The sequence below is a fragment of the Papaver somniferum genome, chromosome 7 (assembly GCF_003573695.1).
Source record: "Papaver somniferum cultivar HN1 chromosome 7, ASM357369v1, whole genome shotgun sequence".
NCBI classification, from domain to species: domain Eukaryota; kingdom Viridiplantae; phylum Streptophyta; class Magnoliopsida; order Ranunculales; family Papaveraceae; genus Papaver; species Papaver somniferum.
The window spans coordinates 248,544,522-248,555,978 of NC_039364.1; the positions used below are offsets into that span (position 1 = coordinate 248,544,522).

General features: G+C 36.7%; 1 protein-coding gene and 1 long non-coding RNA gene across 2 annotated transcripts; one reads left to right on the top strand and one right to left on the bottom strand.

The window, feature by feature from the left end:
• The first annotated feature begins 2,507 nt into the window (after positions 1-2,507).
• Positions 2,508-3,146, top strand: LOC113293615. Its single transcript, XR_003332395.1, has 2 exons — positions 2,508-2,679; positions 2,943-3,146. It is a non-coding gene; the product is annotated as an uncharacterized LOC113293615 (long non-coding RNA).
• Positions 3,147-6,743: 3,597 nt separating this feature from the next.
• On the bottom strand, positions 6,744-9,312 carry LOC113300084 (ADP-ribosylation factor-like). The gene is made up of 7 exons (XM_026549260.1): positions 9,173-9,312; positions 8,704-8,881; positions 8,117-8,187; positions 7,906-8,025; positions 7,489-7,607; positions 7,324-7,405; positions 6,744-7,054 (listed from the first exon to the last, which is right to left on the bottom strand). Exons 2-7 carry the CDS (start codon positions 8,849-8,851, stop codon positions 7,049-7,051), a joined length of 546 nt encoding a protein of 181 aa, XP_026405045.1. The 5' UTR covers positions 8,852-8,881; positions 9,173-9,312; the 3' UTR covers positions 6,744-7,048.
• Between the last annotated feature and the right edge of the window lie 2,145 nt (positions 9,313-11,457).

Sequence of the window (11,457 nt, forward strand, 5' to 3'; positions counted from 1 at the left end):
GATTCTTAGACGATTCAGTCCTCGGGACACAACCTTTGGTGTTCTTCCCTTTTAGAGGAAGTACTGGAGGCGGCGGTAGAGGGTGCTGCACAGGCACTACTGAACGCAGAGGAGGAACATCAAAGGCAACAGCACGAGGAGGTGTCTGCGCACACCTAACGTCATCACGAGGATGAGAAACCACACGATCGGCAGCATTTCGAGACCCGGAAGGATTTTTTGAGGGACCATCTTTCCTAGGAGGAGAGGCCTTCGCCCCTGAAGAAGAAACTCTGATACCACGGGGATCCATTTGAGACTCTCTGCGCGGAGGGGATCTCGGTAGACTAGAACCCGGAGTTTGATAAGGAAGCTGCGGACGGTCAGACATGGCTGCGAAGAGATACAACATAAACAAGTTAGAAACAAACATAAGGTCACCACCAAAGATCAAAAAACCACAAAATTAGCAGTCCATCTCAACATAGCACAGAAACCCTAAAACCCCAAACTCAAAAGTCCAATCAATACACGTAAAACAATGGCCTCCTCGATTTGAGACGAAGAACAGGGGAAAACTAGCATACAAGCATTAGAAAAGGGTTCTTCATCACAAACAAGGGACGACAGCAGCAGAAAGGGGAGGCTACAATACGATCAACAACAGAAAATTTACAACCAACACAGCTTAAAACAAAAGGAACAAAGAAAAGAAACCTTACCACCACAAATAGCAGCAGGAAGAGGACAACAAACCAGAAACAATGAAGAAGGGAGCGTGATTAATGCTAAGACAGAGGATTTAATGGTCGAAGAACAAAGAATGAAGACTGACAGATAATGAAACAAACCAGAAACAATGAAGGGAGCGTGATTAATGCTAAGACAGAGAATTTAATGGTTGAAGAACAAAGAATGACAGAGAATGAAATTAATTTTCGAAGGAGAATGAAAATAATTTTTCTCCCCTCCTTAATATACTCGAAAGAAAGAGAAGGAAGTTAAGGGAGGAATGGGAAACGTGCCCATTAAATGAGCAGTTAATGCACGAATAAGAAACATGCCCAAGTCTCTAGGAGAAGTTATTAGGAGAGAGGAAGAATATGTAACGACTGTTTTCTTCAATGCTCCCACTAAACACTCAAGCCCGAAGAAAAGGGGCAAATTGTGTGCACATATTTCATCATCAAACACGTGTATATAGGAACATACATGGAGAGCATGCGGACAAAGTCATCAAAGCATGATGACATGTGCCCACAGCTAAGATGTCCATCCCGCCGACGTTGGATCTTTGCCCGAACAAATCTAAGGGCAGAAGTTAAAAAGACGTACCGGTAACACGATGTACTGCGGAGCACCAAATAACTCCCGAAGAGTTACTTTATCTCATCCCCAAAAGAAGCCAAAATCAACGGTGGAGAGAAAATGAACTGACATGGATGTGACAGGGGCAGAAGACACTTGCCTGACACGAGCAGGCACCTCAACTACCCGCATTAAACACTCTGAGCAGCATACGTGTCGATCAACCCGTGGAACGAACGAGGACGACTCTGCGTGATGAAGTAATAAACGAAGACCCCCGCGTGATGGACACAAAACACAAGAAGATAAGGTTCCAACGGTCCTCAGATATGGGTCCCACACTCTAACCCTATAAATACCCCCTCTCCACCAAGAGTAAGGGGATCGGAAAATTGAGGAAAGGAAGGAGAGAGAGAGATTGTGAGTGTAAGTTAGTCCTTTACAATATACAGATCTATGTAAACCCCAAAGTCACTCGACTATCTTTGTAACCATCAAGTAGATAGTGAAATAACAACCCCGTGGATGTAGGCCTTAGTGCTGAACCACGTAAATCCCAGTCTTATTTACATTTCAGCACTTTATATTTGCCTAACGCTCCATGAGTTTTACTTTTATGCTTCGTTTTCTTTATCTTCCCCTACGTAAACGGCCCTCTCGATGTTACTGGATGAGGCTATGATAAACCCGAAGGTTTGGAGCCAAGGAATCAATGTCATTGTAGTATCAGTGCGAGTCCGTACCTAGAGTGTGAATATTGTTTGTGAACATATAGATGCCTTCGTGATTTACGTGTTCACAAATAGAAAGAAAAGCAATTGAATGCTCTGAACTTTAGTCCAAAAACTATTCTAGCACCAAGTTATTAATCCCTCCTGCCAAGAGTGCAAAAAGAATATAAATTACTTACTAAATTTTAGGGTTATTTGATTTTTGGTATTCAGATTTTGATCAAAATCGCGTCCAATCTAACATTTGTCCGGTCTTTGCTGTTGGTCTAAAGAGAAACGTTGACCCGTGTTGACTTGGTTAGACCATGACGTGTCTGAATATTAAATTGTCTAAATACCAAAACGTACTCAATTTTGGTAACAATGACTAACCAAGTCCCTAGCTTTCTAAACCATCATCCACGTGTACGCTTCATATTACTCCACTTAACTCACAGTTAAATGGCCGAAATATTTTCTGGAAATATAACTCTAAGCCAAAGTCGTAGCCATTGATTAAATCAAAAGTAGAAAGAAGCTGAAAAATTCAAGACGGAGAAAACGAAGGCTTATATTGAAAATACAACAACAGATGAAATCAAGTACTAATACTGATAATCAATAATTTATTACGGAAGATCTTTTAGATTTCTCCAATGAAGAGATGCTGCAGTAGTTTTAGGTGATAAAATTTGATTGTGTTCAAAACTCATCTGCAGATTCTTCATTTGTTACAGCTGTTTTTGATAGTTCTTCCAATTCATATGGAAATGATTTGAATTTTTGTAGTTAAAATTGAGTTCATAAAGTGGGTGTTTGATTTCTTCTTGTTACAGATTTCTGTAGAAGGGATTGCTTTAAGATGAATCCGAGTTATTTGGAATTATAAGCCAGTTACAATTAGTGTGGTATGAGTGCATAACGAGAGATGAATTTCATGTGCAGGAACAAACCAATTACAATTATTGTGGTATGAGTGCAGAACGAGGGATGAATTTCATGTGCAACTGGAATTGATGTGAGCAATTATGGATCGAGAGGGAGCAACTGGACTTTATGTGATTTTTTTTCTTTGTTTTGTTATCTTTAACAGTTCAAAGATTACATTTTATGGTCACAATTTTGCAACTTAGAAGTTGTCATTTGGTTTGGGTTTGCCTAATTTTTAGTCCAATTTGGGTTCTCAATTTGGCGTTCTACGAATTGGGGAAGAACATAATTAGGGTTCTTCGGTTGAATTGATAATCTCACGTACTAACAGCGTCGTTAACCACGTTAAGTAATTAATTAATATTTTTTTAATAATTACTAAACGCAAGTGAAGATTTAACGAGTCAACGCATGTCAACGTTTCTCTTTAGACAAAACACAAAAGCTAGACAAATGTTAGACCAAACTCAGATTTTTGGTCAAAACTTGAGTATCAAAAACAATATAACCCTAAGTTTCAAACAATATTTTGCTGGAACAAAGTTAATGTAGAGGTTCAATTTTAAATAAAACTGAATTGTTACCTATTCGGAGTCGTCGGAAATCGGATCGAAATCCATATTATCACTCTGACGTTGAGCATGATATCCTTCCTGAATTTGAAATATAAAATCAATAATTAAATATTGCAAACTAAATTATCTTAATCGTGTTAAATGAAAGAAATAGCTCTAAATAATTTTACACCTCACTTGAACTATCTATGTTTTCCACTTGATGACGGAAATTGTTTTCGGACTCGCATTCACTACTAAGACTATACAAAAATGTTAAATTTCGAAATTATTTTGACAAATAAATACATAGGTGTTGGTAGACTAGTGTTTCACATCTAAATCAAACATGGTGTATTAATGCAGTTAGACACGTACTCGTTTACCACCATATGATTCCTTGGATGATTACCCGTGACTTATTTCTGCACGTATCAATATAATGTTACATATTGTTAGATGCAGGAAGTGTAAAACAAATTACAAATTAACCAAGTCGCTACCTAAAATTATATAAATATACGTTTTTTCTTTTTTCTTTTTTTATATGCTTTGGTTTTTGAGGTGCCTGATTTTTAGCTAATTTATGATCGTCTTTAACTTCTTGAGTTCGACATTCAATTATGTGACTTTGGTCACAAGACTCATGATTTTTCTAAATTTTAGAAGCACATGTCCAAGGAGTTTCGCTAAAAGTAGATTTATAAATAGTTGATTCAAATATTTTATCCATGACAAGAGCACCAACAAGATATGTTTACTTCCTTTAGATGAAGAAGACAAAGATATTTTGTGAGTTCAATTTCGTGCACACTCCTGCACAAAACAAATTAATCCTATTGGTTAGAGTAAATGGATTGCTAACTATCTACTAAATTATCTTTTTTTGTTTTCGCTTAATTCAATTAAAAACTATTAAAGGTAAAGAGTATATATTATATCCTGAAATACAGTGATTTCAGTAAGGAAATAAGTCGATTAGTTACTTTGAAAGTGGCAGGGTGCAAGGGTGCAGCCGTACATGAGCTAGGTTTATAATCTAGGTTTAACTCGTATTGAATACTAATTGTGATTAGGTCCAGTGAACTAAACAATTCAGTACTTGTCCAATGGTAGACTTAAAAAAATTAGGCATAATCAATCAATGGTCCAATGCATAATCAATCAGTTTGATAGTTAGTTAAGAAATCATAATTTCCGGTTACTCATCAACTGGATTCTTCTCTCTTTGGTAATTCTTGAAAGAGGGCATGCATCTCTTGTTAAATCCCTCAACCTCAGTCTTGGTCATTGTATATAAGCAACCAATCTACCAAGTTCTTTGGTTGTAGCAGCATTAAAACCTTGATCAACCTGAAGCTAGTGAGCATGGCCATTAAAACCTTTGTTTCGTGCACTAATTAACCTGAGACCGACAACCAATATTGCACAAAATCAAATTTGTTTCGTGCACTAATCTCTCATTCTTCTCCATTGATGGCAAGACTCACATTACATTATTAAACTAATTACTGCAGAAATTGTTGTAGACATCCGCAAACCATTGCTAAAGAGGCTATCTGTGTTAGAGTGATTTGTATGCATCTGTCCAACTAATTAACTTGTTTCCTATTCGAAATCATTTTGTTTTAGGATAGATACATATTACTTGCCTTTTTCTTAAATTTCAATTGATTAAAAACATATAATTTTATTTTTCTAGTAAATAGTTAAGGGTTGGTTAAATAAACCAATAGAATTAATTTGTTTTGTGCACACTCTTTAAGGGAGTGTGCACAAAATTGGACTCATATTTTGTACTAAAATCACGGTATTCAAAAGATTATAAGATATAAGGTAACAACCAATAGCCGTTTCGGCTTAAGCAAGTAAATTAATATCCTAAGTATATTATGGCTTGAATATCCAACAGTGAGATATGGATTAATCGATGGCCAGAAAATTAAGTTAAAAACTTAAGTTAACTTATTAAGTCAAGGTATCCGGTCCCAAAAATAAAAAAGATAATGAAAATATTTTTATTTTCAAAATTTAGTCTAAAATAGCGTACAGTCATGCACAAAATAAAAATCAATCATTAGCATTGGAGATGATAAATACTAATAAAAAAATATGAGAGATAATATGTTTTGCATTGGAAATGATATATACCAATAAAAAAAATAATACTCTTATAATCATTGTCGTTTTTATTGGTATTTATCATTTTCAATGTCAATGATTGGTTCTTATCTTGTGCACCCATGCACAAAATAACAAAACCCTTATAATATACCAACATCCCAGAATCATAAAGTGCATAAAGGTAGAGTCAAGAATTAGAATCCTAGTCTTAAACATAAACTGAATCCTAATTGGCGTCGGTGTCCCAACACTTTCCACTTCTCCAGTGTTGTAAATCAAACTCCTCCGTTTCATTAATTTGTTAGTATCGCTTTAGTAAGTCTTGCTTAGATTTTCTATGCGACCCAACTGATGAAGTAAAATTGGAAGAATCGAAAGAATTGAAATGTTGTGTGATCCAAGGTTGAGATGGTGAAAACCTGGTGATCCTTGCCAATTTTTGACAAACTTCGATTGCTTCCGCTTTTCATGAAATCCTAATGTAAAAGGCAGATCTTCTTTAAAAGTTTTGCTATTCATCTGGCCGTATGTATTCCGTGTTTAGGCTAACCCCTATGGGCTAAATCGGAATGCTAGATTGGCCAAAAAGTGTTGCAAATCAAAAAATAAGTGTTGGAAGAAAATTCATCGTTCGGCCTCAAAAAGTGGTCTAAACGATGAACCGTTCAGCGCTGGGAGAAAATTTTCTGATCTAATAGCTGAGATTTAAAGCGTTATATGGTGGTCCCGCTGCTAATCTAGCTGCTAGATTAGCCATCCCATAGGACTTAGGAGGTTGCCCATGCTGACGTGGATGGTCAATCTAGCAGCTATCTAGCCCATAGGACTAAGCCTTACGTTACATTTAACGGTCAAAATCTGCTGTTAAATCGGGTTAAAATGTTTCCCATCAACGGATCCGTCCTCATCATCTGTAGAATACATTGATCTGTCAAATAATTCCCTTTTGAGCCCGAGGGGCCTACTGCACCAGGCTAACTTCGATCCAAAAGAACATAAACTAGTGAAAGAAAAACAGCACTTGCACCAAAAAAAGGAGAACAGAGCTAGAGCTAGAGCTAGAGCTAAGCGCATCTCTTTGCAAGAGTTGAACCAGTGCACTGCTCGTCCAGATTTATTGCACAGGAACAAAAAAGAATGAACAGATGGCAAGCATAACCAAATAAGTAATTTTAAAACACCACCGAATGTATTTGTTTGTAACGGCTAAAAGGATTAGCTAAAAAAGCCAGTAAGAACTTGAGCACAACAAATAGAAGAGAGAAAAAAGGGCAAAGCATATTAAAAGAGAGCGTATTTGTTAACAGAGAGATCCTTTTTAAGTCCTATAAACTGGCTGTTCTGAAAGCCACATCTATCTCACGAGAAGCTTGAATATTATACCCCTGCATCCAGAAAAAACTAAAGCCGGCCAATCCAAGAAAATCACCACCTTCAACCGCTTTAAGCCTGAGGACACAAAATTTCAGAAGACTCAGTTCAACGCCAACGAAACTTTTAATCTTATCTGTTTGTATAAGTTTATGAACTAAATTAATGAGAAACAAGAAAAAGCACCAGCAGCTGTTATTTAGGCACAGGATTCTTTTACAGGAATAGACTCGAGCTAAATATACCAGAGAATGCATAACTATTTATGGCTAAAGGTCATTTTAAAAGATTTAACCATATTTTTTACTATTAGATGATTCTTCGCGCAGAGATGTACTAATGTTTACCTTGTTGGCAATGTTGTTGGATAGCCAATCTAAACCCTCGTAAAGTCCCTCCCCAGAAGTTGCGCATGTACTCTGGATGTACCTGAAAGGACCACAGAGAAAAGCACGATCAACAAATGGGTATCAAGGCAAACCCTTGTAGGACAGCAAAGAGATAAATTTTACCAATGGCGTTGGCGAAGGGAGTGAAGGCCAAGCTTATCAGTGATTTCAGCAGCATTCATTGCATTGGGAAGATCTTGTTTGTTAGCAAAAACAAGCAACACAGCATCGCGTAACTCGTCCTGAACCCACGTTTATGAGATTTAAGTTAACTTAAAACATTTCTCTTCATTAAGACTTAAGGCTCTACAACAATGCTGAAGCAAAGAGAGAATGGTAGCAAGGCAAATGGAGAAACTGAAAACTGAGAGGAGATCCGCATTTGATCTTGCAATTTCTAAATTCAGGGTCATCAACTAAAATTTCACTATACTTAATAACGAAGCTAACAGGAATTTGTACACAGACCACACCCATACTCAAAATACACGTGCAGTAAACTATAATGGTGATAGCACTGAGTTTGATATTCTAACATACCTCATTTAACATCCTATGCAATTCATCCCTTGCCTCAACAACACGATCTCTGTCATTGCTATCAACAACAAAGATAAGACCTTGGGTGTTTTGGAAGTAGTGCCTCCACAGTGGACGGATCTGTAAAAGATATCATATAACTAAATGATCTTTGTATCCACATAAAACGTAAAAGAGAACGAAGAAATAAAACACGTAACAAAATTCAAACCTTGTCTTGACCCCCAACATCCCAGACAGTGAAGCTGATGTTCTTGTATTCAACAGTCTCGACATTAAACCCTGCAATATGAAAAGCACTGCTAATGTGCAAAATTTCACAGCCACAAGATACCAATTGTACCAGTTACTCCAACTAAACCAACCAAACACTGTAATCTCCCAACATCAAAACACTTGATTGAGATGTCAATTATCTAAAGTTTCTTAACCATGGTTATAGCTAGATGACCTATGTACTAAGACTGAGATGGAGGGCATTCTGTTAGATCCCAGTTTCAAGACTCAATTGGTGCGAAATGTTTGCCTGTGATATACAACTATTCATTTCGTAACAACTTATTTATACAGATCTAGACAAGATGGTGAATTGTGGATGAATCCCTATTAACTCTCCTCAAATACTACCAATTAAACTCCTCAACCTCAAAGGATCTCCAATAAAGACTGGAATAAACTTACATACACCGATCTAATTCAAAGCAACGTTAACAACATAATACTATCATTCATACCAAATATTGAAACCAAAAATAATGCTTAGGGACCATCATATAATAACACAAAAATATGACTTACCAATGGTAGGAATTGTGGTTACAATCTCTCCAAGCTTGAGCTTGTACAAAATGGTAGTCTTACCAGCAGCGTCGAGACCAACCATCAAAATACGCATCTCTCTCTTAGCAAATAGCCGACTAAAAAGCTTAGTGAATGATAACCCCATGATTCGTGTCTTACAATAACTCCTTCAAATCTGTATCTCAAAGCATGAATTGCATACGATCAACAATCAAAACCAAAGAATTCTAAATATAATTCAATAAACCTCGTATAGATCTTATACAGATACATAAACATGTTACACATCCAATGGATCCGGGAACTTAAACACAAAACGAACCACAAATACAAAATCTACTGATCAGGGTAACATCTGATAACCAATCAAAACAAAATGAATACCTAAGGCATCACCAAAATATTATAAAGAAACTGCTGATGCCGAATTTAATAAATTTTGAATCAAATTTAGAGGAAAATTTACCAGATCTATTTGTTCTGAGATCTTCTCCCAAAGGTTCTTCGGGGTTGAGAGAGAGGGGAAAGGTAGAGACGCGTAAAATGGGGTAATAAAGGTCAGCGGAGAAGAGAGAATAAAAAGGTAACGAAATCGAGACGCATAATAAATATCTCCTTCTTGGATAGCAGCGAAAAAGTCCAGAATTGAAGCCGAACTAAATGTAGATCCAAGCCCATTCAAAACTCTACAAGTTCCGGGGTGAGCAACCGGTGGAATCCGTGGATTTTATGCCACTCATATCGGGTGTATTTAAATGATTGGTGATATATTTCTAGGAAAAATTATGCTAAGGCCCAACCCATGAATAACCCATAATATGAGGTCCTAAATTAAAAGAAGTTTAAATCTAGGTCCGAGTTATTAAAAGACATTCATGCCCTTTTACATATTGTCAAGTCCTAAATTAAATAAAATTTAAATTTAAGTCCAAAATTATTAAATCTAGGCCCAAAATTATTAAAGTACAATGTGAATGTGTAAACAGAAGTTACACATGCATATGACATGTGTATCCAGAAGTTACACATCCATATGGCATGTGTAATTAGAAGTTACACATTAAAAAAATAGACATAAAAAGAATGCATACAAAAAAGGCATGTATTACTTTAATACTCATTTACAATAATTTCTTAGCGTGTCTAACTAGAATGGCATGCCAACCACGTCTCCGCGCCATGGAGGCATGGACGACATGCCAAACCCTAACGGGGTAATCATGCATGCCATGCCAGCCACGTCTCCGCGCCAAAGGCATGCCAACCATGCCAGCCGCACCACCGTGCCAATGACATGCCATGCCATCCACATCTCCGCGCCAAGGCAAACGAAGGGTTCCAACAATCCAGCGCATTTATTTTGTTATGAAATGCATGATTACCGCCCATAACATATAAAATAAATGCGCTGGATTCGTTTAGATCTAAGATATTCATAATGAAAAACAGATCCATAATTAAAACATATTTTAATTATTGTTTAACGTTTGATTTATGTTAATATGTCTGATGCGTAATAATTAAATAATGTTTAATTAATGATAATTAAGTCATTTAATCAACCGACCCAAAAAAATTGTCGTCAAAATTATAAGATGGTGTTCTTTAAAAGCCAGACCTAGTCAGTGATTTTCATCTTGACTATATTCTTTATTTATTTATGAAGTTATAGAATGAAATGCCAACAAAAACGTTTACCACCTAGGACCAGGTGTAACCTCACCGTTGCGACAAACACCAATAACGCATATTGTGGAATGCCAAGGTGTGATCACACTAGATATAGCCATAACAAGCGCACCGACATCAACTACACCAACACCAATTGGAAATACAACAACATTTATACCCGAAATAATAGTTTTACCGCAAATAATCACATCCTCAATTAATAGCGACGGCAGGTGAACAACCACAAGTTGTTTTAGTTGGGCCAACTATTACAACTTAGCAAAGCAGAAGGTTACCAAGATCCCCATTTCCAAACACAATACATGTGCTACAAATATCAGGTGATATGTTTCAGGACTTGCTACGATCTATCATCTCCCTAGCTGAGAAGGTCATTCAGCTAACACCACTTCAATCTCAGTTTAGTACCACACCAATTGTATAGCAGCCTCTGTTTCAATTACCTCATAATACAGAGCCAGAACAACCAAATCTCCATCTCAATATACCACATATGCCAACTCAGTCATCCATGTTAAATCAGCTACCAAGTCAGCAACAAAGAGATATGAGACAAGAGTTTAGGAATTACAGCTTGCTCGCTAATCAGTACACGCAAACCTCGATGCATATAATTTACGAATCGGTACCAGCTGCCACAGTTGACTTGGTACAAGAATCAGTAGATTCAAAGATTGAAAGGATGTTGAAAACTCAATAAGATAGAATCAAACTGATGGTCAGCAAGTCAAGATCTGACTGAACATATATATTTAAAGAAAATCCACTACCCAAGAAAATACGTGACTGTCGGCTGCCTAAAATTTTTCAACTACCGAACTTCAAAGGGTTCAAAGGTTATTCATACCAAAATGAACATATATTTCACTTTTTGAGCAGATGATGGCGTACCTGGATAATACTTGGACAATCGCCATATTCTTTCCAAGTAGTCTGCAAGAGCATGCCCTAAATTGGTTTATATGTCTTACATCAAACTCAATTCAGACATTTGATGACTTGATAACGATATTTATTCAGATTTATTGCTGCAATATCAAGCAAGGATATGTTCTTGAT

Excerpts from the sequence above, each read along its gene's own strand:
- LOC113300084 (XM_026549260.1), bottom strand. The coding sequence starts at position 8,851 with ATGGGGTTATCATTCACTAAGCTTTTTAGTCGGCTATTTGCTAAGAGA. Across the intron at positions 7,608-7,905 it reads TGCATAGGATGTTAAATGAG|GACGAGTTACGCGATGCTGT; the intron begins GTATGTTAGAAT and ends ACGTGGGTTCAG. Across the intron at positions 7,406-7,488 it reads TCCCTTCGCCAACGCCATTG|GTACATCCAGAGTACATGCG; the intron begins GTAAAATTTATC and ends TGGTCCTTTCAG.